A 27113-nucleotide genomic window follows, 5' to 3' on the forward strand; every position below is an offset into this window, starting at 1 on the left:
GACGTTTTGGAAAACTTCTAACTGCCCTAGTGCTGATGGACCAACGGTAAAACCAGCCTACATGAAATTGAGAAATCTTCTTTTTGTCAGTCTAAGTAATATATATATATAAAAAATAAAATAAAAAAAAAAAAAAATTACTGCTAAAAAAATATAAAAATTACTATGCAATTGGGATGACGTGCCAGTAAAAATTAGCTCTTAATTTTTCTGTTTTACATAGAGAAATGCTACAAACACTCTCAAGTGCACACTTTATAATTAACGTGTATGTTAGTGAAAATCACCAATAAATTTTGATAGATCACTATTAAATTTTGGATCTAATGATAATTTTTAATGTCATGTCAGTAAGTATGCACTTGGAAGTGTGTAATATTTCTCTTTTATTTTCACGGTCAGATGATCTCAATTGTATAGCAATCTACCAAGAGGATAACTTCTATAAGGAGGTGGTATAATAATCAGGTGTTTTTCAATCCACTAAGATGCCGGAGAAAGAAAGAGAGGGAGGGAGAGGGAAAAATGAGGGTTTTTGTGATTTTGGGAGAAAGAGTTTTTAATCAAATGTTTTGCATCTTATTTTAGTTGGTATAATAATCCTAATTGTCAAATGTTCATTGGTGGGCACAAAGGAGGTGATTTACACAACCTCCTTATAAAAGTTATCCGCATATATCTACTAAATAGCATTACTCATGTACAAAAATATCTTAGGAAAAAATTCACTTATCCTTTATATTAATTTGAGATTTATGCAATCATACCCTTAAAGTTTGAAAAAGTTGTAATAAAAGGTTTTTATGTTTAAAAGTTTTGCAATGCCACTCATACGATTAGGATTTAAGGTTAAATCAAATGGTAAATAGGTAAAATGTTCCTTATACTCCTATAAATCTTACAAAATACAAAATCACTCTAATTAAATAATTTAAAAAATGGGTATTTCGAGTATTTAACATCTTCCGTTAGGATTTAGAAGATGACATTGCAAAAATATTAAACATAAGAACCCAACATTTCAACTTTTTGAACTTTAACGTTATGATTGCAAAAATGTCTAAACATCATAGGACTAATTAATCCCGATATCTTATTTGGAGAAGATGCACAACTCAGTCACAACCATTGTGTTTTCTTTTTTTTTAAAAAAAAAAAAAAATGTAATAATTAGAAATGATATTATGCACAAGAGTATATATATATATATATATATATATATATATATATAGGATAATGAAATTAATGGTATATATAAGCATGGAATTAATTGAAAAATGTAAAAATGTACTGACCAGAATCTCAGCAATGAGAGGAGGCTGGTGGAGGGGTTTGAGGAGGTAGAAGAAAAGACGAGTGACGAAAAGAATGATGGAAAGCTGTGTGAAGAAGAGAGGGAGTGATTCGATGAGGGCGTCTTGGGCTTTCCAGAAATCATTGTTGGTGAGAGACAGTCCTGTCATATTGTAACAGATCGCCATTTTTTTTCCTTGAGGCATTTTTCCTCCTCTTGTTCTTCCTCCTAGCTAGTCCTTTCACCTGAGCTAGAGATGCCGCGGCTGCTGTCACCACCGCCAACGGCCGGGGAAATAAGGGAAAGAGAGAGAGAGAGGAGGGAATGATGGAAGCGGAGAAGAATACCCACCAAGAGAGAGAATTAAGACATCTTTTGACAAAACAAGAACGCAGCAGTTCAGTCAAAATGCTTGGTTGTCCTTTCTATTTTGGTAGGCAATCCCTCTTGTGCCGTTGGAAACACCCGTTGCTTGCCTAGTTGGATTTTTTTGAAAGAAAGTTCTCGACGTAGTTTTTAAAATTATTATTGGATTTGTGATAACTTTATTTTAGTATTACATGTCATGTCATCAAACTTTGAATGTTATATAGGTTATTATATTCGGACAGAGTTTTCCTTCAGACTCGATCAAAAAAACTTCCTTATGACCTCGGAAGGGCATAAATTAGACACAAGATATTGTAAAAATTATTGGAAAAAAAGTTGTTCTTGCCTCCTTCGATTTCCATATAAAAAATATATGGAGTACTTAGCATCTTAATTAACTTAAGAGATATAGGTCTTAACAGAAGAAGGGGTTCACTCCTACTGTCTGCTATAGTTATAATTCTCCTTCAGCTGACGAAAATGATGAACACATAAACATTTATTTCGTTTAATTCCAGAACTTATTATAATTTTAGAATTTGGACCTATGTAGTTTTTTTAACGGTCCAGATTTAATGTCAAGTTTTTCATGAGAAAGAAAGAAAGCGAGTAAAATTAAATTTGGACCGTTAAAAAAAAATACATGAGATCTTTTAAATAAATTGGAGATAAACTATTTCATGGTTAAAGTTAAATTTTATATCTAATGGTGTATATGTTGATACATTAATACATGACACTATGTATGCCATTAAATGCAACAAATAAAATCCTAACCGTAAAACCGATGTATGTCCATTTTACTTAAAACGGAAAAGATCCTTTTAACAACATAAGTTCCTAGGAAGAGTAGTTATTTTATTATCAAATTTTAATATTGTTGTATTTTCTTTTTTTCTTTTTTTTTTTGCAATTATATGGATGATGACACATTAACATGTGATAAATATGATGTCACTGACATTATTTATACAGTTAGATGCAACAATATTAAGTTCAAGTCATGAAATTGCTCGAATTGACATCTCGTCAAATTTTCTAAAATATAAAATTTTAAAATCTAAGTCATCCATTATATCTAACGGTTCAAACAAGTGTAGAGGTTTGTGTATTATCGAGATAAGTAATTTTAGTTTTCTACATGACAAACCCACTTGCCTCTATAACACACATGTATCTGCATTTGTTTGCACTGTTAGATATAATGAAAAGCTCAAATTTTAAAATTTGAGAATTTAATATTTTAAAAAGTCTGAAAGGGTCTGAATCCAAATGTCCTGTATATATTTCAAGTGAAATTGAAAAAATCCGAATACGAAAAAAAAATAATAAAAAAAAAAAAAAAATCCATTAATCAATTGAGGTTTACTCAAATAAATCTCAATTCGTCCAAATGGGGTCATTTTGGGCCTTTTCAAGGTATACAAATGACTTGGGAAACTAAAAACCAAAATATCTTCTTAGATATCCAACAGTTTTGAGCTGCCACCTCCCTTATCTCTTCCCTCCAAACTGCATCATCCTCACCCAGAGAGAGTGAAAGAACCATGCATTCCTCAATCTGCATGCCCATTTCACCATCTTCCCACACTCTTTTGAAATCCAACAACAACTGTTTTCTGGGTGACCATCTTTCTTCAACACCATCTTTACCTCTCAGAAGAAGACCCTCTCTAGCTACCAGAGCCCTTCTATCAACTACCAAAGAAGCAGTCCTGAAGGATTTTCATGAACGAAGAGCTCTCAAGGTACTTTCAGACCCACTTCCCATTTTCTGTAATCATTTTTTTTTTTTTTTCTATTTCTCCTATGCTTGGATCCTGGGGAAGAGTAACAATTTTTTGTTCTCCTATGCTTAGTTTAAGGTAAGATTTTGTTTCTGTTTTTGTTTTTGTTTTTTTTCGATTTTCACTGCAATCATACAGGGGAGAGAGATTTGATGCTATTGCTTAAACTCAGTTATTAATTCTTTTGTTTTTCTAATTTCCTTTTTTCTCTGTGTTCTCTTTTTCTTTATTATGTCTCTTTAATGGGCTAGAGAAGGAGCTTTCTCTGCTCTCCAAATGCAATGTTGCATAATTTCAGAGAATTTTAGATTTTCACAGTTTTATAATCCTTCTAATTAAGAGAATTTTAATTCAATTGCAAATTGCACTACTGTATGTACTTAATCGTGTCCTTTACAGATTATCTCAGGATTGCAGAATTTCAATAAAGACAATGTTGCTTCAGTTGTTACTGCTGCAGAGAAGGTAGGTTTGAAGTTACCTTCTAGATTATCCCAAGTCACAAATTTAAGATTAATTAACAATTGATGAAATATGTTGTACTGTAAGCAATTTTCATGCATTTCATGAGGTTGATTTAATCATTTAATTAGTATTGTAGTACTTTTTTTCTTCTTCAATATTTTGGTTTTTCATATATTGTAAGAACTACATCACAGTTGTTCAAGTTGTCTATGCATGGACAATTAAAAGAAATTGATTGTAAACCACATTACTTGCCATTGTAGTAGAAGCTAGTAATTGCCTTAAAACTTTGCTATTTTTCTTACAAGCAAAATTTGGTGAATAGTTCTCTCAACAGTTGACTCTTTACTTAATCTGTAGCAGTGCTTTGTGCATATGTGCTTTAACTTTGCTATTTCCCTAACATCAAGATATTAATTTGCTTCTTTACCAGAGTGCAATTTGCATACTGTTTTTTTGTTTCTTTTTGTTGAACGTCACTGTCCTCCCAAACTTATAGCTCACATTATCATGTCATCATACCTACAGGGGGGAGCAACTCATGTGGATATAGCTTGTGACCCAGAGTTAGTGAAGCTTGCCATCAGTTTAACTTCTCTCCCGGTAAATTCATATTCTCCAAACAGCATTTTTGATCATTTGCTTTCATATTGTACATTCGAGGAAGAGATTCTAATTATTTTCGGTAATCGCATATTTGCTGTACTTTGTGGCACAGAAATGTATCTTGATAAACAACAATTTTAGATAAATAACAGGAGAGAGGTGAGGAAAAAAAAAAAAAAAAGAAGCAGAACCAAAGTGAAGAAGACCGGAACTCCATATGATGTGTTTAAGCTTCAAAATTTGAGTCTTCTGTAATTTATGATGAATCAATATATCATCAGCAACCCCATTAAGCCAAGCATCATTACTTTTTGTTGAGAAGATGCTAATGGACTCATAAATATGTTGAAAATTTTATAGCAGTTTTATTTTTGTGAACTGAATATGCATTCCCTTTGCAGGTATGTGTTTCTTCCGTGGATCCAGAAGCATTTCCAGCTGCTGTTGAAGCAGGAGCACTAATGGTTTGACCACAAACTTATTACTTAAATTTTCTATTTGAGCCCATAAGTTTGAATTCTTGTGTCAGTGTCTCTTCACTGGAGTGCTACAAGAATTGAGAAGAATATTACAAACCACATCGTTAAATTGTATTGATAAAGCTGATGGTACGTGCAGGTTGAGATTGGAAACTATGATTCGTTCTATGAGATGGGAGTGGTTTTCACTCCAGAGCAGGTATAAAATTGAATAATTCCCCACAAATAAATTTAACTAGAAACACCCCGAAATTAGAGTACATTCTACAGTGTGTCTGTTGATTTGCTAATGCAAATAGATGTTAGAGATTGAGAAACCTTAAACTAGAAACTAAGTAGACATAGACTTCTATCTTAAAATGAAAAATGAATAAAAATTGAAATACATCATTTTTATGCATGGACAAGGGTATGTCATACATACACTTGGATTGTGTTCATGTAGAGAGGGTGACTTCAAAGTTTTTAATGGTGTTGAATTTTAGTGTAAATATACAACTGAGAACAATTTGGAAAGTTTCCTTAATGGGTTGCCAATTACTCCATATGGGGCTATATGCAACTCTTAACTAAGAAAATTCGTGACTTTTAAGAAAACTTCATCAAATTTTTCATTAATTCTCAAAGGAATCCAATCTGCATGTGTCAGTTAATTTGGATTCCTACTGTTAAAGAAGGCTGTCACGGTTTCTTTTTTTTTTCACCTGCTGAGTGGTTTTCTTTTGCAGATATTGAATCTAACAAAGGAGACTAAGAGGATTCTTCCATCTGTGACCTTATCAGTGACTGTGCCTCACACACTAAGCCCACCCGATCAGGTTACAAGCGGTACTTGTGCTAAAAAGGTGTCACCATATGTTTGATTGATCTTAGTATCTTAATAACCTACAGGTCAAGCTTGCAGAGAATCTGGAACAGGAAGGTGTTGACATTATTCAAACGGAAGGAGGGAAAAGTTCTTATCCTTCAAAATCTGGTGTTCTCGGTTTGATTGAGAAGGTAGCACAAACAAATCTTACAGTAATCTCTTTTTCTACATAGTGTTTTTCCAAGTTAGTGCTATTCTGAATCCAGGTCTGGAGAATGAACACTTGAAAGTAGCAAAATTGAAAAATGACTCACTAAACAGCATAATACATCTTCTGAACATATCAGGGTTTTGGGCCGAAATTGTTCTTCTGCATCATCAACAAGCATCCATTAACATGTCAAAAGTGCTTCACAAAGTACTTGCTCCACATAGTTCCTGATGCTTTGTACATGCATTTTGTTCTCAAATTACAATGCAGGACAGTCGGTTTGAACTTTTATCCGTGCTTGAAGTAAATCTTAATCGGCTGTCTAACTGCAGGTGTCGTTGTCTAAATTTGCTTCAGTGTAAATAAGTTGTCTGTAATGGAGCTGGGATGAAGATTAATGTTTTTAAAACTTAATAGGCATAACTTCTAGATCTTCTTGGAAGTTCAAATTGAAAAGAGAGACCTAGGTTTAATTGTGAAATAATCTCATTGATATTAACTAATGAGTTTGCTTGGGATATTGGTAATTATAGGCCACACCAACATTAGCAGCTGCATATTCTATTTCAAGGGCTGTCAAGATTCCTGTAATGTGTTCATCTGGACTGAGTGCAGTTACAGCACCAATGGCCATCACAGCGGGGGCTGCGGGTGTGGTATGTACACATGCCTCATTGTTTTATTTCTAAATAGAGTAATGCTAAAAGTCCTTTTCATGTCTTCCTAATATCTCTCTAAATCTGATGTGACTTTTAAAATCAACATTCGATGAAAATTCAATGATAATTTTAAAGTAATATCAGTTTTGGAGGGACACGAGGAACATAAGGATGGCTTCTAGCATTACTATTCTAGATGATAGTAATACACGTGTCAAAATCTTATGCTAAATGCACATGTATAAAACTTTTAAGGCTGCTGTGTTTTTTTTTTTTTTTTTTTTGAGATTAAGGGTTTGTTTGGATGTGCGTTTAAGGGGCTTAAAAGTACGTTCAACACTTAAAAAAATCTATTTTAAGAAAAAGTATCCATTTAGTAAAAAACATTGAAAGCGCTTTTAAGAATCCAAAAAACATTTTTGGTAAAAGCTTAAAAATGAAGTTTTTGCCAAAAAAATATTTTTTGACTTAAAAACTCTATTTCTTATACACAACCCCAAATATGTTCTAACTAATATTGTTATGAATGCAGGGTGTGGGTTCAGCAGTGAACAAGCTTAATGACGTGGTTGCAATGATTGCAGCGGTTAGAAGTATCGCCAATTCATTAGAGGCATCAGCCGGTAGACACAGCACATTTGCAGAGAGAGCTTTGAAAATGTGATTTATAGATTTTTCGTGTTCATTATAGGAATAAAATGGCTTAGATTGTCAATGTTTCCAGCAGAACATATGCATAATATTGGAATCCCTTCCACAAGAACAATTGACATAATAGCCATTTTCTTTCTGTTTTTCCTTTTCCCCATCATCATTTCAACCATACCAGTTCTAGTTGCAGAATGCATAAATCTTGCATGTCCCATAAGCATATCAAGCCGCAAACTCCCCACCCATCTGGCCAAGTTGTTTGAGTAGTCTGAGACCTATTCGGGTAGATAGCCCCATAAGGGATGTGAGATAGCCCCATAAGGGATTCTCTCACAGTTGCCTCTCTGGAGGGTAGCAGTAGCGAAAAATAATTTAATAATTTACGGTTCTAGTTGCAGAATGCATAAATCATGCTTGTCCTAGAAGCATATCAAGCCTCAAACTATCCACCTGTCCAATCAGGCATTTGAGTAGTTGCAGACCTTGAGTAAGTTATGGCAATTGCCGCATAAAGAGCTCTCTCACAATTGCTTTTTCAGTGTGTGGGAAAGGGGCAAAAAATAATTTACACAAACAGAAAATGTAAACAATTTAACGTCTCCTTAAGGTTACTTTTTTTTAATCAATTGAAAATATTTCACGTTAACTAATATTTACGCCGCATCATACACTAAAAAATAGAAAAAACGTTTTTCATAAAATATTTTCCGCTGAAATTTGGGGCTAGGAAAACACGTCTATGGACAAAGTGGATGGTAGCAATTTCCACACAAATATACACGGAAAGAGACTCATTCTTTGGCCATCAAGCAAGAGCACACCATCATTCTAGGGGGATAACAAAATTGGTGTCTTTGTGGTTAAGCAAACAGCATTTTGGTACAAACATAACAGAAATCCTATTATCTTAAAACACATTAAACAAACTTCGGTTCCTCTGTTTCAAGACAACTCCTAATATATCCCTCAGTGTTCTTATATCTCAAACACATGATCTTCCACTTCAACAATAAAAGTACTGTCAAATCTACATTTGTTATCACAAAATGCAATTGCAAAGTAGTCATTTACACAAAAATGATACAGAGATGGACAGTTTTAATGAAGAGAGATTCGAAAAATATACGACCTGTTGCACAAGAACCCCCTACCCCTATAGAAACATTATATGTCCAATAACAAGAATCTTCCAGCCCTACTACTCATCAAACTCTGAATCTGAATCCTCAGTTTCTTGATCCTCACCACTTTCCTGCAAAAGATAAACATTTTCATATAATTTGCTTCGTGTATTGCAACTGGGCGAGCATGGCGCATTCAGGACAAAAACCAGCTGAAGAACATGCATAGCTAGGTTTACCTTTTTCTTGATATATTCTGCCGTTGCTCTATCAAACTCTGCTCGTTTCTCAGTAGCTATGTCATAATATTGAACCTTTTCCTATTGCAGGCACCACACAAACACACACAAAGGATTAGAATGCTTTTATTCTAGATGCCTTGCAAGAGAATATTAATAAAACTAGTCAAAATACAAATCTCTAAATGCCAAAGCATTACATAAGCTTGAATGAGAACATCAAACATAAAACTCATGTGGCGCTCTCTTCCAAACACACACAAATTCAAGATTAATTTTCCGCAACAAATTATATGCAATACATTTCAATTTGCTGTAGTCAAAGGGGAAGAGAATCTTTTTTTCTTTTTTATTTTTATAAGTGGTGAAAGGGGAGAAACAAATTATGAAACACAGATTGTACACCATGCGTTCATCACTAATGCATTGATCGTACACCCACTAACAATAAAAATAATTTGAATGCAAAGTCAATTTAAAAAGTTTAAAAACTAATAATAAAAGTGAAAACAAAGAGTGAAAAGAAAGAATATCTCAACAATAGTGTTGTGATTTGGGAAAAAGACTCAATTTTTGTAGCCCTGATCTACAGCTACTGTAAAAGAAAATGGAAGTCTTCGACTGAAAACCACCCTGAAACAGGCAGGGCAAGAGGCCCAGACCTATGCCACTCAATTAAAGGGAAAATCTGCAGTGTAAGACGAGTGTTGTTTCTTTTTTCCTTTTTGCTTACACCATGTATTCACGTTCTCATGATCTAATAATAGAATAATATCCAAACAAGAACTATTCCTTCTAATACTAAATACCCTAATTAAGAATATTACCAAATTATTAGTGAACTCTACACGAGTGCAGAAGATCATATTCTAACTAAAACAACTGCTCAGAAGATTGTTTTAAACTCAATTCTAGGTCACATGAGGGTTGTATTGACTCAAGTTTGCTCAACCAAGGGAAATTTCAGGTATGATTGATTACAACAATTTACACTGTGAATCTGTGATGGTCATTCCAGCTAGGCATAGTGTCTTTTTCCCCTATGCATCATGATATCTAGGCGTAACTGTGCCCAGGAGAGGAAAAAAAAAACTGATGGATCTTAGTCATGATTTATTTTTTATAAGTAATCGAAGTTTTATTAAGAACAAAAGGACACTACCCAAGTACACACAGAAAATATACAAAAGAAACGCCTAACCAAAAGAAGACAAACGATCACGCAAATCAGGAAAACTAGAGATATGAAAACAATGATAGGCAAGTGTACATTGGTAAAGAGTTTTGAAGAAGGCATTGAGTTACACCACCGTCCTCTCACAATCATGCATAGAAAGTATACAAAAGAACGCCTAACCAAGAAAAGAGAAAAAGATCAAGCAAATCAGGAAAACTAGAGATATGAAAACAATCACAGGCAATTGTCCGTTAGTCAAGATTTATATCTAATTGCAACTAATATTTTTTCAGTTCAAGCTACTGCAAGCAAAATAAGTTTAAAATTTTAAAGAACCAAACAATCGGGACACAATCACCGATAATTAATTGCACTAGACAATGACAAAGGCCTTCGCCAGAGAACTACTCAACTAAGCAGCTAAGCCTTAATCCCAATGCCAGGGAACTCAAAAAAAGATTAATTAAAAACGATAGCACAAACCTCATATGTCATTGTTTTCCACTTCTCTCCACATGCCTTGCCAATCTGAAAGATGGAAGTAGAGCATATTTCAGGTACAAGAAAAGAAGAGAGTGTGCAAGCAAGAAAGAAAGGATGCTAACTTATTAAGTTAATGCAAAATTGAAAAATATGTCCCACACTTACATCACGCATTGACTTGACATCTGGATTCTGTTCTTGGAATTCCTTCCGAAAATCCTCCCTTGAAAAACAAGGCATTACAAATTTTCAAAAATGGTTTCTTCATATATGAAACAGCTGTAATGTAATGCTTCAATTGTGGCAATTCTAATAATTTTCTAGTATCAACAACTGCACCGAAGAGAATGCATTATAAAGCACCAATACAGGATTTCAGGTGAAGCCTAACAAATTAACTCCACATTATGACAAGCGACACAATGTTTAAACCCAGCTGACATATAACACATACATGAACCTTGCTCGCTGCTAACACCCATTCGGTAAAAACAATTATATAGCAACTAGAAATGAGATCTGTAACTACAAAGGAACTTAAAGTTAACAACAAAAACATACAAACATTGGGGATTTATCTTGATAGATTTTGATATCCTTCTGCAACAAAATTTTAATTTCAATCCCAAAACTAATACCAGATGAAATAGTTGCAAAACATTTACACACAAGGTCAAACATGAACTTCGTTAATGCAAAGTTGACTCGGTGGATATGCAACTGAGCAAGCCATTTTAAGGATCCAGTGCAGCTATTTATGCAAAAGTTGACTTGGTAAACTCATATCAGCTATTTATTCCAAGGTTGAACTTGGTAAAATCATTTCTTTGCCCATTGCCAATTTAAAGTTAGAGCATATGGGCACAATTGGTGCAAAGTTTTGTGTTGTCTTGGGTTATGGCTACTTCTGTCAGGGGTCGGTTTATAGGCAAGATTAAAGAAATTGGGCCTTGAAGTGCATTGTCGTTGAAGGTAACCCTTTCTGCATTCTACTTTCTTCACTTTGCTAATAATAATATGAAAAAAAAAATTAGGTGAAAGCTAAATCTAATTGGCAGAAGTAATAATGTCACTGAAGTATATTTCCGTCCTCATGAATTTTACAGTAGCAATTTACTGTCAGATTCTTTTAGATTTTGGTTTTATCCTTCTGTACAAAACGGTACTTTTTGTGCCTTCTCTGGCCTTAATTCATATGTATTCTCCATCTTGTATGTGGACCACACACTCTACACTGTACATCTATTTTTCAGAGAGCACACTTTGGGTTGGCATGAAAAAATATATGATGAATGCATTGTGGAATGTCTCTATTGAACTGCCTGTTCTGTCTATAGATTCTCCACAAAATTTTTTCTCTAACTCCTGAGTAGCAATGTGATTCATAACTATTTGTTTCACAGACAGCTTATGGCTACAAAAGCAACAAAAGCCTCAACCTTTAATACGATTTCTCAGATAATTTAAGATCATCATAAATATATTGATATGGAAACTTTCAGTCCCCATGAGCATCTATTGCTAGGGTAGAAAAAAAGAGATTGATTTAGTACCCGGGTTTAGATGAAGCACTAAATGAAATGCATCATCCCATATCACTTTGTTAACTAAACATGAAATCATCTTAAATGAAGATGAAATCACTCCAGTTTTTTCTCTGTAGAATTAGAAGATGTAGATTCCAGAATCAAAACATTACGCAGCATTTTTTAAAGGTGATCAACCTTGGACATTCTTTCTCAAATCTTGTAGTGTATACCTTCTTCTCCTTTTTGTTGTTGTTGTTGTTGTCACTTGATAATTTAGACAGACCAATTGGGTCTTGAACTAAACCCCAACACATTTATATAGGGAGAGGAGGTCTCACTTGAGCTAGCTCATCAGTGTATCACCTCCTTCCTTTCCTTCTTACTATCGTATGACTACTCAAATCATTGCATACTTATCAATATCCAAATTCACATCATCATAGACAATCACATTTCTGAACTACTCAAGAACCAAAAGCATCCCCTATGGCACAAGATCCTAATCCAGGAATAACAATAGAATCCACAGGTAAAAAAACCATACACTCAAACTGAAAACTCCTACCTATGCCTTCAGATTGGCTTCAACCTTACACACTAATAAGCAATATGACATACTCAATGATAAACTGTTTCACAGTCCTAAGCTTTTAATCGGATCCAAATAAAAGGCAAGATAAAAAGGGTAAAACAAAAACATGGAGTGCCCTAAACTAAGCAAGCATACCAACCATTTCTAGGATTTCTGTTCGTAAGGATATCTCAGAAATTGGTCTTTCAAGCTCAACTAGAAAGAAGTACAGAATTGTCTCTATTAGAAGATTAAACAAAGACATGTAATGAAATTTATACCAATAGCATGCTGAAGAAGAATAATAATCTTTGAAAAGATCTTAAAGATGAGCTATTTTTACCATATAGGTGATATATATCCAGCAGCCCACAGTTTTCCATTCCTCCATCCAAAATTAGATATAAAATATAACCTATGCATCCAGTTACTCACCCAATATCACCTTTACCCACACAAGAATTGCAAACATAGCCATGGAAAGCATATTCTGCACATGAACTAATTCTAGGAGAGAAATCAAGACATAAACATTGCCGCATTTACATAGTTACATCCATAAACATGACCTACCAAAACAGATTGTGCTATTACTGAAATGGGCCCAGACCACTCAAAAGTTCAATAACTATATTATGTTTTGCATAGCATCTAAATATATGAACACCCATAGTCTAGTAACCATCACCCAGTCACACCTAAAGCTTATAAACTTTTGGCCAAGCATACAGGTATCTAATCTTGAATAGCTAATACATGGATCTCAAGCACTACAAAAACTACAAATTAATAAAAGAGAGCACATACAAGAAGAAGAAAAATGCAGTCGGCGGTTTCTTAGGCTTTTTGGCATCAAATTTATCATTCTTCTTTTTCTGCTTTGTTTTGGGCTTCTTTGCTGACCCGGGTCTCTTCTCCTCCGCGCTAACTCTGCTCAGCCTTGCCGACCTCTTCATCCCCTCGCTTGATTTTACCCTCAACACCATTTTACTACAAAATTTCAAGCAAATTCTCTCTTTAGTTGACTTGAAATAACAAAAAGAAATCAAACAAAAAATCTTCAATTATTCACAATGAAGAGCCTAGTAGAAATGTGGTTGTGGTGGGTTCTCCACCATTCTGAACCCAAAGCAACATAATCATAAAATCCCCCCAAAAAAACCCCTCCCCTTACTTTCATTTTTTTATTTTCTTTCCTTGGTTTTCTCAGTAAACAAACAAAGTGCAAACGTATACACAAACCACAGCTGTAAAAGTTTCAAAACCACATAAAATGCACTGAAAATAAAAGCAATAAAACTACCGGTCTCCAATCTTTTAACATCAAGATGAACAGAAACACTAAAACCCAACAGTCAGAAAATTCAAAAATGCAACTGCATGGCTTAGCTGAAGTGGGTTCTCCACTCCATGAAATACAATACAGCACACTCAATGGATTAAAACAATCATTTCCTTTCTTTTCTATCTCTTTCTGGGTTTTTTCAGGAACAAAACAGAAAGCCAATAGCGGCATAGAAAGTGTAGAAGACCCAAAAACTTGTGATGAACATGTAACACAAATCTTTTTCTGGGTTTTCTCAGGAAGCAACCGTAAAGTCAATTGCAACTTAAACAGTGAAATAAAGCCCACGAACCTGTAATGAACATGTAACATATTACATATATAAAGAAGTGAGAGGTAAGAAGTGATTACTCATTGGACGCTGTTTTGGGGGCCTTGGCAGAGGCAGAAGCTCGAGATGAGCGTGATAATTGGGACTTCTTAGCGTTCTTCGTCATGGTTTTTCTCAGTGGTGGTGCTCCGCTGGAGCTTCGGTTTGGCGCCTGCCGTGACTCCGGTTTGACGCAGCTTTGGGTTAAATCGTCGAATCGACGCGGTCGGACAGTGAATTGTGAAACCTGAAGAAGACTAGTACGGCGGCGTTTCATGGCTAGAAACATCGAGACGGTGCGTTTTGCGGAGGAAGAGAAAATCAAATAATTAATGTTGTGATCATATTTTAAGGATCCGGGTTGCATGTGGTAGTTTTCACTACGAGAAGTGTTAGAAAGTCAAACAAATGAACTCAGAAAAAATTTAAAACTGACGTGGTAAGGATTTTTAAATTAAAAAAATGCAATTCTCTCTTCTTTGTTTGCAACTCACGGTCTGCCACATCAGTTTATAAATTTTTCTAGGTTCATTTGTTTGGCCCATAGCATTCCTCTTTCACTGCTGCAGCCCAAAACCACCATGTGTTTGGGCGATAAAAAAAATTTAAAGAAATAATATAAAATCTATTAAATATTAAAAAAATCAATAATTTAGAAAATAAAAATATTATAAAACTAAAACAAAAAAGAAAACAGAAAAATGGGGTGGCCGGTTGACCAAGGGGGTGGCCAACTACCCCATTTTTGGCCAAGGAGGTGGCTAGAGCCACCCCATGACCGGTCTAGGGGTGGAAGAACCACCCCTCATGGCCTTTGGGGGTGGTCCGATCATCCCCAAAAGGCCAAAACAAAAAAAAAAGTTAGGGTTTTGGGGGTGGCCCGGACCACCCAGAACTGCTCACAAGAGACCTAGGGGTTGATCGACCACCAAAAGTAATTTTTTATTTTTTTTTTTAGCCTTTGAGGTGTGGTGTGAACCACCCCAAAGGGTCATGACCACCCTTAGCCAATCGGCCACCAATTTTTAAAAATATTTTTAGCTTTTTAATTATTATTATTATTTTTTATAATTTTTAAGTTTTAATTAATTTTTTATTATTAGTTTTTTAAACTTGATTTTTAACAGTCCCACTGCAACATGCATGCAGTAGTTTTCACTACCACATGCAAGCCAAATCCATATTTTAATAGTACACCCATTAGGACTGCACAAACGGTTACGGTTAGTGGTTGGGCGGTTATCGATTTTAATAACTAAACAGTTATTTTATAATTGGCGGTTAGCAGTTATTCAAACCAATAATCGGTGGTTTTATAACCGCTTTTTTTATATAGGCTTTTTAAGTATTTTGGACCATCATTGAGCCTATTTTTTAGGCTTATTTTAAACGTTTGGGGCCAAAGTATTCCCAAAAGGATGAAAAGAATATACTGTGTTTTTTTAGCTAGACAACGTTTTTGAATAAGGATTTACCTAAAACATTACACATTAATGACATCATATTTTACATACATACAGCCATACACAACTATAACGACGCCGTTTTGAATGCTATATATATATATATATATATAATGGTAGGTGGTTAGCCTTTTTTTATAACCGCCTACCAAAATGATTAGTAGTTAGAGGTTATAAGCGGTTGGTATAATTGCATCGATTGTAAACCCCTAAGTCACCCATTACTAGATGATAAAGCATATGAAAAGTGCAATGCAATTAAATGATTTTTTTTTTTCTTTCTTAAATTTAAATCTGAACAATGCAATAAATAGGTGGTATTTTTTTATTTTTCTTGTCACACATAAAAATAAATAAGTCTTGGATGCTATAAATTCAAATGATGATAGTCACCAAAAATACTTGGCCTCATTTGATAACGTATTTTAAATTTTTTTTTTTTTTTGGTTTTAAAACTAAAAATACACTTTTCTCAAAATTATTAATAAACAATCAAAAACCCACAAATATTTTTTAAAATAAAAATTCCACTAAAAAAATATACATTTATATCCCATCAAAATATCTTTTATTAAAAAAAGCTATTTTTACCTGAAGTTATCAATTGGTTAATATATTGTCACATTGAAAGCCGTTTCTATATGAATGTGGTGTAAAACCTCATTTTATAGCATTTTAATAAAATTTGATATATCAATTAAAAACACCAAATACAATAGAGATGAAAATATTGAATATAATATCTTTAATTCATGTTAATACCATGGACTTTTCCATTCATGATTATATATATATATATATAGAGAGAGAGAGAGAGAGAGAGAGTGATGATAGAGAGAACACGGACGCGATGCACGCCCGTATTTTTTAATATTAAAATAATATATATTTTTTTATATTATATATATATTAAAAAAAATTAAAAAATAACGCCCGTGTTCTCTCTATCATTACTCATATATATATTTGGTGTTTCAAGCTTAGCTTTCTATTTCTTAGTCAAATGTACAAAATACCCAGTTTACACCATGACCCGATTGAAGACTTTCGTCTTTCATGTTTAATGTTCTCCAATTGGAGAGAAATTCTAGAAACATTTGGGCTCTTAACCAATATATTCTTTTCCCTTTATTTTCAACTACCAAATAAAAGTAATGAGAATTATTAACCACTTAAGTTGAAGAGATTAACCACTTAGGGTGTGTTTGGGCGTGCGCTTGAGATAGCTAAAAATGCATTTAACACTAAAAAAATTGTTTGAAGAAAAAAATACTTGTTTAGTCAAAAAAAATTGAAAGTGCAGAAAAGCCAAAAAAAATAGCCAAAACGCATCGACAAAAACTTAAAAACTATATTTTTCACGTGCAATCTTAAACATAATCTTAGCCAATAGATTCTTTGATCACTTTTTTTTATTATTATTATTATTTTATTTATAGATTTGATAAAAGAGAAGAGAAATTAGAGGTGATAATTTTCACTATCAAGGGAAAAAAATCCAAAAAATATTTAAAAGAGAAATATATGGATTGATTGTTGAAAACAAATTAATCCTACCGTTGCACCGACCTCACCTAAGAAAACCAAACCCAAATCATGTGAATCACTCAACTTCAACTTCAGACGTGGCATACAAATACCACTCCGCTAGTCGAACACTTTCTCCCATCACCTCCACAAAGCACTTCGGTATCATCGTCACCCTCTCGCTCATTCTCACGCGCCACCATGCAAGCCCTTCAATCCCCGACTCTCCGGCCGTCTCCGGTGGCCCCATTCCAAACAAAGAGGTCATACCATTGGGGGCCCACCGCTAGGCGTCGAGTCTCCGTCATTTCGGCTTCCGCCTCAGCAACCGTATCGGCGCCGAGACGCGAGAAGGACCCGAAGAAGCGGGTCGTGGTAACGGGCACGGGATTGGTTTCGGTGTTCGGAAACGACGTCGATTTGTACTACGAGAAGCTGCTCGCGGGGGAGAGCGGGATCGGCCTGATCGACCGGTTCGACGCGTCCAAGTTCCCCACCCGGTTCGCTGGCCAGATCCGCGGGTTCAGCTCCCAGGGCTACATCGATGGCAAGAACGACCGGCGACTCGACGATTGCCTCCGCTACTGCATTGTAGCCGGTAAGAAGGCTCTCGAGAACGCCGACCTCGGCGGCGATAAGCTCTCCAAGGTCCGCTATTACTCGTCTCCGATTGTTATGCTACACATTCTATATGAAATTTAATTTTGTTTATCTGTGGTGGATTCAATTGTGGTGCATGATTGGGGTTTTGGGTTTATGTGCTTAAAATTGTGTGATTTTGTGGTTTTGAACTGTTGGGAAATATTAGTTTGGTTGTAGATCATGCATGGAAAATTTGTTGACACGTTTGTCTGTTAATTATTATGTTTGAGATTTCAAATGCCCGTTGTTTTACCCTATTGTGAAAATATAACTGCAAATGCAGTTGAATCTTTCTATAGTATTGGTCTGCAGTTACAAAATGTCTTTTTTTTTTTTTTTTTTCAAGGATTGAATCATTACCTTTAAAGTTTATTCTTTATGCATTATGCCTGGCTTAAGGCGATTGCCAATTTTCTGGTGCAGATTGATAAGGAACGGGCGGGTGTGCTTGTGGGAACAGGGATGGGTGGTCTGACGGTCTTTTCTGAAGGGGTTAAGTCTTTGATAGAGAAAGGTCACAGGAAAATAACACCTTTTTTCATTCCCTACGCTATAACCAATATGGGGTCTGCCTTGCTTGCAATTGATATAGGCTTCATGGGTCCAAATTATTCAATTTCAACGGCTTGTGCTACCTCCAATTATTGCTTCTATGCTGCTGCAAATCACATCCGCCGGGGTGAGGCTGATCTGATGCTTGCAGGTGGGACTGAAGCTGCCGTTATTCCCATTGGATTGGGGGGGTTTGTTGCATGCCGGGCCTTGTCTCAGAGGAATGATGACCCAAAAACTGCTTCGCGGCCATGGGATAGAGATCGAGATGGATTTGTCATGGGTGAAGGAGCTGGAGTATTGGTAAGCCTGCATCTGTTAGAATTGCTAGTTGTGTAAAAAGGACACAGTTTTAGCCACTTGGTTGCTTGTATTTCTAATTTTCTTTTTAGTTAACTACTTATATTCATCATCAAGCACGCTCTTTTTGATATGGTCCTGCACATAAATGACAAAGGACTGAAGACCAAGTTACTAAGACTAGTTGACAACTTTGGCTTGCTGCTCATGCTTTAAGGCGTACCCCATATGGGAATCCAATTTAGATTTAAATTTCCAACCCTGCATCTTAATTTGCTTGTTTCTTTAAAATTTATAGCCTTTGAGAATGATAACAGACAAAGGTGGAACCCTGATTGTGGGTACTTCAAAGCAAAATATTACAGGTCTTCCTTAGTGTTTAATGTAGGGATGACCTACTCCCAAAGTAACATTAGTTGCCCATCAGAAATTACACGCACCTTTTTTTTTTCTCGTCAATGTTTGATTGATTAGATATTAATAATCTTGCTTTTTTTAGTTAAGTTTTATGTGGGGTATCGATCCCTGTAGCTCTGCATGCTAAGCGAGTGCTCTACCATTTGAATAATCTTGCTTTACATGAATCTCTCTCTCTCTCTCTCTCTCTACAAATTTTAAGTTTAATGGTTGTAACACTGTAATCTTGCTCTAAGAATTAATAGTAAAATCTTAATTAGCGTAAAATTGACATTTTCATAATAGGTACTGGAGAGCTTGGAACATGCAATGAAACGAGGTGCACCAATTATTGCCGAGTATTTAGGTGGTGCTGTTAATTGTGATGCTTATCATATGACTGATCCAAGAGCAGATGGACTTGGTGTGTCCTCATGCATCGAAAGCAGCCTTGAAGATGCTGGCGTATCACCTGAGGAGGTATTCTCTACCCCCCCATAAATTAATATTTTTACTGCATGGTGCTCTTTTTATTTTTAGTTATTATTTTTATGGAATCTAGCTTGAATGGGATATGGTTCTAGCTGTCCTGTTTGTCTTGGAATGCATTTGCATAATTACTTTATTTACCCCCCCTATTTTGTTCTCTCTCTCTCTCTCTCATTGAAAAACTCTTATCTGATTTGTTTTGCTTCTATTTGTGTGTGCATTTGGATCTTTGCATGCGAGCATGCACACCCTTTTCTGTACATATTTAGTGGCTGCTATTGCGAACTGTATACGGGCCTTCCATTGTTTCGTATTCCATATGAGGTGAACTTTTCTCTGCTATGCAGATAAACTTTATAATCACTTACATGGATTCAGTTTGTTACTGAATTCTGTTTATGAATTTCCCATCTTTAAGATAGAAGCAGGAACTTAAACTGCTAATTCATTTAGAAAGGGACAAAAGTTATGAAGTTTGCTGAAGGTATGTAATTTGTTATCTCAAGTCAAAACTCATCAAGGTTGCTTCTTAGAGATTACGGCTTGCATTACATGCATGGGAGAATGAAGTAGTACTTGTAGAGTTCCCATATTATAGTGGGATGCTTTTAGCATATAGAAAATCAAGGTGAGATGCACTAGAATGGATGTCTTATAACTCATATAGCATATGTGTTAGTTTATTTGGGGAGATTGAACTTTAGGTATATTATAAAAGAGATGTCTATGGGATAGCCAGGACTCGAGCAATTATTAGCACCATGGAAAATACTGTAAACGGCAAATGATTTTTGGATTAACTGTAAAATTGGCAGTACAGTGTGTAAAATGGTTAGAAGCTCATTCCCTCTTGCCCCCTCCCAAACCCACCCTCCGCATCACCCATCCACCCTGCCCCGATGGGGCGACAACACCCCCTGTTAGTGCCACCCTGACACAGGCTAGAGGACCTACTCCCCCCTCCCTACTCTTCTGGAATGGTCGGATCAAATCTTGGACTTGGTGATTGTGTTCCTCTCAATGGAGAAGTGCATAAACAACACCACGACTGGCATGCATTCCTCTAGGTGGCTTGTCGATCCGACAACCAGGATCTCATCAAGAAGTAGTACAGCATGTAGGTGGTGTTATGGCTTTTGTGGGCATTTTGGGGTACCAGCTCAGTGATTTTTGGAGGTTTAATGGGCGGATTGGTGGTGGTGGTATCCATGATTTTGTGCCAACCAAGGACCCGAAAATATATTCGACATCATTTCTAGGTCTCCACCAAACAATAGAAAATTAGTGATTTTTCTTGAAAATCTTTTTGACTAAATATATTTTCTACAATGAGATATTTTATTGAAACAAATGCAGCCTGAGTGTGGCCATTGGTGGTCAATACTAATTAGTGGTGAGTGCTTTAACAAGCAGTGATATGGTTCAAATTGGAAGGTGTTTCAAGAGGAAGGAAAGCAAGGACTCCAGTTGGTTAGAAATGGCATGGGGATGGCCTTAGATAGAGTGCAACATTGTAAAAGATCTTTTGTAGCTGAACCAACTAATTGGCGTAATGTTTTCTTGTGTTGAGGTGATGTTTAGGTGCTGTAAAGTGCTTTCAGATTTATGAGACTGAGATATAAGGCTGTTATTATGCAGGGATGTAGAGATCTTGTGTGTGGTTTATAAAGTAATCCACATGCACCAGTCATTTCCACTCACATTCTGTGATATCCGACTGGATGCTCTGGCCAACAAAATTACATATAGAAACTACAAGATGCGATTATGGTTACAATTTCCACTCCATGTTGCTTTCTATTGGATAATATAAAAAGGACATAAGAACCTTTTATTTGTATGTCATTGAGATTTAAAATGCCTCCAAAGCAGTTTATGATTGAGGTGGAATGGACAAACATAATGTTAAGTGGTTTTGGATGGCCTGGCAATTACAACTTGCCAATTCTATTTCTAGTTTAAATTGCTACTTTTTTCTTTGAAATCAATGTTCTAGCGTATGATATTATTATGTGTGCCTACAGTTATTTCTGAATGACATACAGTAAGAAAACCGAACTCTCAAAAAAAAAAAAAAAGGAAGAAAATTAAACTAGTGTCCCAATTTTCCAGGTTAACTACATAAATGCACATGCAACTTCCACTCTTGCTGGTGACCTGGCTGAGATAAATGCCATCAAAAAGGTTTTCAAGAACACTTCAGGGATCAAAATTAATGCAACTAAGGTAATCTTTCTCCTAATGGATGCTTTTGTTGCTCTTCTTCCAAATTCAAGCTGGTTACACATTGATTTTCCTTTCCATTGTCTAATTGATGTCCTGTTCTTGTCTTCGTTTTGTTTCAGTCAATGATTGGGCATTGCCTTGGTGCCGCTGGGGGTTTGGAAGCCATTGCCACTGTGAAAGCCATAGCAACGGGATGGCTGCATCCTACCATAAATCAATTTGTATGTGCTACTTTTTTTTCTTTTTTCTTTTTTCCTATTTGTTAATTTTTAATCTATTCTGTGCTACTTTCTAGTTAACACTTGCTTTCAACCCCGTATCAGAATAAACTTGTGAAACACAGATACGACACACACTGTGACAGTAGCCAGTATTGATTCTTATACTGTTAATGGTTCAAAACATGAGACTAGTTTGTCTTATATATTTGATTGGAAAACAATTGGATAAAATATGCGGTCAATGCCATCATTTAACACTGAATGCAACAGTGAGTTATAATCACCCTGCCACTGCGTACAGAACCAATTAAAGTAATCTCTCTTTTATTTTGTATGTTATTAACTAACATTGCAAATAATGTGTTTTATGGTTGGGAACTAAGGGAATGGAAGAAACTTGTGAACTCTTCAGTAATTTTTACAAACCCCAATTGATTGGTGGTTGATTTTCTTTATTTATTTTTCCAAATTTTTTGAAAGAAAGTAAATTCAGAATCTTATGCTTGTGGAGATTTTTGATAACTTTAAAGTAATACTTGTTTTCAATTCACACTACACTGGATATATCAATTTCCTTAAACATTTGGATAATGGGTAATATGATGGGTGACATGTTCTCTTCAATGGATTCAGAATCCAGAGCCTTCAGTTGACTTTGACACCGTTGCAAATAAAAAGCAGCAGCATGAAGTGAATGTTGGTAAGATGCTCAAACCTTGAAAAACAATGGCGTTTTCATTTCTGACTGCTTTCGAAGCCCCAGCATCGTCCAGATTTAATTACTCATTAGCGTTTCGTATGTTTTTTCAGCCATTTCGAATTCATTTGGATTCGGCGGACACAACTCTGTCGTGGCCTTTTCGGCTTTCAAGCCCTGATCATCCAGCTGTTCTGGATTTCTTGTAGGAGATCATTCGTGCTTATTTGAGATTTTGGTTGCTGCACCGTTGTTGAGGCTGCTTCTTTTTTCGCTTAACTGGAGTCGCTGCTTACCTATCAAGCCATTTGTAGTTAATTTTTTTTGTTTTTTGGATAATTATGAGTTGAATTTTAGCTTCTGGACTTTTAGAAATCTTTGCTTCATAACCATTCGATCTGTTGGTCGAGTGGTGTAAAAGGTTTGTATTCGGTTTTAAATAATATAGTGGGTAGGGGGAAAAAAAGTGCCAAAGGCCTTTTGCTTTTAATATCATTCTTACAATGATCGTGACGCAGCCTAATGTAGGATAGGTTTAAGGATTTAATTTTTCGTATTTCATCAATTTAGGAGTGGCTTTTGACGTATTAGTTAGATATCTAATATTAGTATCAGAGCTGATATTAGATATCTAATATTTTTTCAAAAAAAAAAAAAAATATTAGTATCAGAGCCGATATTGCATTATGAGCAGTAGATAGGGTTAGCGTAATATAAGATAGGCTTAATCATAAGTTTTGGAGTGGCTTTTGATGTATTTGTTAAGGCTTTTGGCGTATTAGTTAGGTATCTAATATTAGTATCAGAGTAGATACTGCATTATGAGCAATAGATGGGGTCAACCTAATATAAGATAGGCTTAAGGACTTAAATTTTTTGTATTTCATTAGTTTTGGAGTGGCTTCTAAGTTTTGGAGCGGCTTTTGACCTATTTGTTAGGGCTTTTGACGTACTAGTTAGGTATTTAATATTAGTATCATAGTGCATACTTATGAGCAATTGATAGGGTCAGCCTAATATAAGATAGGCATAAGGACTTAATTTTTTTTTCATATTTCATAAGTTTTGGACCGACTTTTGGCGTATTTGTTAGGTATCTAATATTAGTAACTAAAGTGTCCTCAATGTGTAGTTCAATCAGCTGTGAACCACGTCTCATAAAGCAGAGATTACTAGTTCAAATCTCTTTTCCCCCTTTCCTTGTGTGAACATATATATATATATATATATATATATATATATATATATATATATATATATATATAATTGAGGTAGATACTACATTATGAGCAATATATAGGATTAGCCTAATATAAGATAGGCTTAAGGACTAAATTTTTTGTATTTTATAACTTTTGACGTATTAGTTAGGTATCTAATATTAGTTAGGTATCCTATTTTTCTTCCTAAAAGTTGGTTAGTAAGTGATGTGTCATCATATCATAGGAAATGTGTCACCATCTCATGGGATGATGACTTGGGAACTGATGAGCGCCGAATGTTGCACATTCAAGTCCATTAACTCGCATATGTTAATAAGTTTAATCAAATCAAGGAAATGATTAAATCGGAATTTCTCCAATTTGAGTCAAAATCGGATTGAATAAAATTTTAGATTCTACACACGTCTAAGTGTTTTGGCCATAACTTTCTGCTCAACTATCGGATTAAGGTGATTTTAGCGGCAGTAGCAAGCTAACTAAAAATACTACAAATCATTGTAAAATAGGATTTTCCTAATTTGGATGTTTGCTATGCCATAATCATCCCGCAATAAAAAAAGGCAAATCTGGACGAATCCTTTCCGATTTGTACTAGGATTGTTTCCTAATTTGACTAGGAGAGTGAATTACAATTTTTCTGGGTTTCTTAAGGCTTCTGACTTGTTTGCTCCCTATAAATAGGCCTTAAACTTCAAGAGAAATGGATACAAAAATCTTCTTGGAAGCTTGACAAGTTGAAGAGGAGATAATCCATGGCAGGAGACCATTCTAGCACCAAGATGAGCGGCTAATCTTGTAATAGAGCGTTGATGTAGCCCTTTCCAAGTAACAATGGTTTAATTGTATTTTAATTTTTGATTTTCTATATGCATGATGGTTATATAACTGTGAGAATTGATCTTAATGTTTATATTCAATTATTATGAATTTCTTATCTTGTCTTAAAAAGTTTTTTATATTGATTGAATTCAGTCCTTCATATTTTCTGTGATTATATGAATGATTCTTACACAACGGTTTTAACTGACATATGATCAATAGGATTTGATAGGCCATGTCTAGGGAAGACAGATTGTGCTACACCTTAGTTTAGTGTAATTTAGGTAGACAGTTTGTGTCAACCGAAGATGAGTTATACTTATTCATTGATTGTGTGTAACCTATTAAGGAATTAGATAGTCCATACCTAGGGAAGACAGATTGTACCGCAACTTAATGGTTAGGTGGACGATCTATGCCAACTGAAGATGGATTATACTTATTTCTTAAATGATGGTATTTTCTTGACTACTCGAGTGACACGAGCCTTATATCATGCATATTATGAATTTTCCTTATTAATTTATGATTGAACCTTGTTATGCTGTTAGTGGTAAAATCAACCCTCTATTCTATCTCTTATCACTTTTTATCTTTATGTCTTTTATTTTATACATTTACTTTTAGAAAACAAAATCAAATCAATCTTCTTTTAAATTAAGTTACTTTTGATCTTTACAAACTTGATAGCAACACTCCTGCAGTCCTCGAGGTTTGACACCCTCTCTATAGCCTTATTCTACAAGGATTTATTCTATATTCCTATTACGAGTGGTAAATTTTATTATTAATATATTTTGGTATACAAAAAGACCACATAAAGAACCAATTATTGGGAAGAAAATTTAAGTGTAGCATTTAATATAGAATATGTTTAAGGACTTGTTTTGTATTTCATAAGTTTTGGAATGGCTTTTGATGTATTAATACATTATGAGCAATAGTCTCCAATGGGTAGTCCAATCGGCTGGGGACCACGCCTCATAAAGCGGAGGTCACTATTACGAATCCCCCTCCCCCCTCTTGTGTGGACATGTCAAAAAAAAAAAAAAAACATTATGAGCAATAAATAGGGTCAACCTAATATATGATGGGTTTAAAGACTTAATTTTTTGTATTTCATAAGTTTTGGAGTGGCTTTTGACGTATTACTTAGGTACCCAAATTTTCTTCCCAAAAATTAGTTCCCAAGTAATGCGTCATCATCTTATGGGAAATATGTCACCATCTTATGGGATGATGACTTGAAAATCAACTTTTATGAAGAAAATTGAAGTGTAGCATTTAATATAGGGTAGGTTTAAGGACTTGTTTCGTATTTCATAAGTTTTGGAGTGACTTTTGACGTATTAGTTAAGTATCTAATATTACTATGAGAGTAGATACTACATTATCTATTCGAATTTCAAAGGGGGTGACCTATGGAAAGGGTTACTTGGTGCCTGAGTGAATCTGCCATAAAAGTGGAAAGGGTTTATTAGATCTAGAGTAGAAGTTTTAGAGTAAGCCATAGTGAATGTAGGCACCAAAATATGGTGGATTGTTACGATCGTAATGGGATTGAATTGTTGTATGGGCGTTAGATTGGGTTAGCTTAATATTAACTTAATATGGGATAGGTTTAACGACCTAACTTTTCATGTCCCATTAATCTAGATCTTTTAGCTTATCGGTTAGGTACTTCAACATTTCTTCACTTGATTGTTGGCAGAGATGGAACTACGCACATACCGGTTTAACGACCTAACTAAATATGGGATAGGTTTAATGACGTAACTTTTCATGTCCGATTTTTTTAGCTTATCGGTTAGGTACTTCAACACTACACTTTTTAACTTGATTATTGCCTTATTGGAAATTTGGAATGTTGACAACTAAAGCTTCATCAAACATGCTGTCAAGGGTTTACTTACGCTTTAATCATGAAGATAATATGTTCTGAACGGGTACCAACCAAGCAAAGTTTCTAATATGCTCACTAGTAATTTTGATTATAGATTCCATGATGTTTTTTTTTTTTTTCCTCATTACCAAAGAATAATACTTTAAAAATAAAAATGGGTAACTTCACTAAAGACCCCTGAACTTTCACCCAATTTGACAAACTCCCCATAAACTTCAAAATTTCTCAATTTAGTCCCCTGAATTTTCAATTGCTCTCAATTTGGACCACTCCGTCAGATTTTAAATACATGACGTTTATACCCCTAACTTTTGTATAAAATTTCAACTTCCAAAACTTTTTTTTTTATTTAAAAAAAAAAAGGAAAATTAGGGATATTTTGGTCTTTTTTGTATTTTTAACTGCTAAACTTGACAGAAGGGTTCACATTGAGAGCAATTGAAAGTTCAAGGGTCCAAATTGAGAGATTTTAAAGTTCGACGGGAGAGGTTTGTCAAATCGGGTGGAAGTTTAGGGGTATTCAGTGAAGTTATCCCAAATAAAAATAAAAA

At 35.0% G+C, this 27113-nt stretch overlaps 3 protein-coding genes across 3 annotated transcripts; 2 read left to right on the forward strand and 1 right to left on the reverse strand.

The window, feature by feature from the left end:
- Positions 1–3116: 3116 nt before the first annotated feature.
- Positions 3117–7472, forward strand: LOC132171040 (uncharacterized protein ycf23-like). Its single transcript, XM_059582245.1, has 9 exons — positions 3117–3411; positions 3850–3915; positions 4444–4518; positions 4923–4985; positions 5140–5199; positions 5729–5818; positions 5892–5999; positions 6553–6675; positions 7211–7472. Exons 1-9 carry the CDS (start codon positions 3211–3213, stop codon positions 7340–7342), a joined length of 918 nt encoding a protein of 305 aa, XP_059438228.1. The 5' UTR covers positions 3117–3210; the 3' UTR covers positions 7343–7472.
- A 745-nt stretch (positions 7473–8217) lies between these two features.
- Positions 8218–14396, reverse strand: LOC132171335 (high mobility group B protein 14). The gene is made up of 6 exons (XM_059582626.1): positions 14146–14396; positions 13257–13439; positions 10515–10572; positions 10350–10394; positions 8690–8770; positions 8218–8581 (listed from the first exon to the last, which is right to left on the reverse strand). Exons 1-6 carry the CDS (start codon positions 14391–14393, stop codon positions 8528–8530), a joined length of 669 nt encoding a protein of 222 aa, XP_059438609.1. The 5' UTR covers positions 14394–14396; the 3' UTR covers positions 8218–8527.
- A 2791-nt stretch (positions 14397–17187) lies between these two features.
- Positions 17188–23107, forward strand: LOC132171852 (3-oxoacyl-[acyl-carrier-protein] synthase I, chloroplastic). The gene is made up of 7 exons (XM_059583262.1): positions 17188–17742; positions 18160–18591; positions 19291–19464; positions 21586–21699; positions 21819–21920; positions 22554–22620; positions 22731–23107. Exons 1-7 carry the CDS (start codon positions 17296–17298, stop codon positions 22796–22798), a joined length of 1404 nt encoding a protein of 467 aa, XP_059439245.1. The 5' UTR covers positions 17188–17295; the 3' UTR covers positions 22799–23107.
- Positions 23108–27113: the final 4006 nt, after the last annotated feature.

This window comes from Corylus avellana, chromosome ca2 (genome assembly GCF_901000735.1).
Source record: "Corylus avellana chromosome ca2, CavTom2PMs-1.0".
Lineage (NCBI taxonomy): Eukaryota > Viridiplantae > Streptophyta > Magnoliopsida > Fagales > Betulaceae > Corylus > Corylus avellana.

What these genes read in the sequence shown, in the direction of transcription:
- LOC132171040 (XM_059582245.1), top strand. Translation starts at nt 3,211, where the DNA reads ATGCATTCCTCAATCTGCATGCCCATTTCACCATCTTCCCACACTCTT. An exon ending in TGGTTTTCACTCCAGAGCAG is followed by an intron (nt 5,200 to 5,728) that starts GTATAAAATTGA and finishes TTTCTTTTGCAG; the next exon opens with ATATTGAATCTAACAAAGGA. An exon ending in TTCTCGGTTTGATTGAGAAG is followed by an intron (nt 6,000 to 6,552) that starts GTAGCACAAACA and finishes TGGTAATTATAG; the next exon opens with GCCACACCAACATTAGCAGC.
- LOC132171335 (XM_059582626.1), bottom strand. Translation starts at nt 14,393, where the DNA reads ATGTTTCTAGCCATGAAACGCCGCCGTACTAGTCTTCTTCAGGTTTCA. An exon ending in CCCAAAACAGCGTCCAATGA is followed by an intron (nt 13,440 to 14,145) that starts GTAATCACTTCT and finishes GAAATTTTGTAG; the next exon opens with TAAAATGGTGTTGAGGGTAA. An exon ending in CAGAATATATCAAGAAAAAG is followed by an intron (nt 8,582 to 8,689) that starts GTAAACCTAGCT and finishes TATCTTTTGCAG; the next exon opens with GAAAGTGGTGAGGATCAAGA.
- LOC132171852 (XM_059583262.1), top strand. Translation starts at nt 17,296, where the DNA reads ATGCAAGCCCTTCAATCCCCGACTCTCCGGCCGTCTCCGGTGGCCCCA. An exon ending in GTGAAGGAGCTGGAGTATTG is followed by an intron (nt 18,592 to 19,290) that starts GTAAGCCTGCAT and finishes TTTTCATAATAG; the next exon opens with GTACTGGAGAGCTTGGAACA. An exon ending in CTGGCGTATCACCTGAGGAG is followed by an intron (nt 19,465 to 21,585) that starts GTATTCTCTACC and finishes CCAATTTTCCAG; the next exon opens with GTTAACTACATAAATGCACA.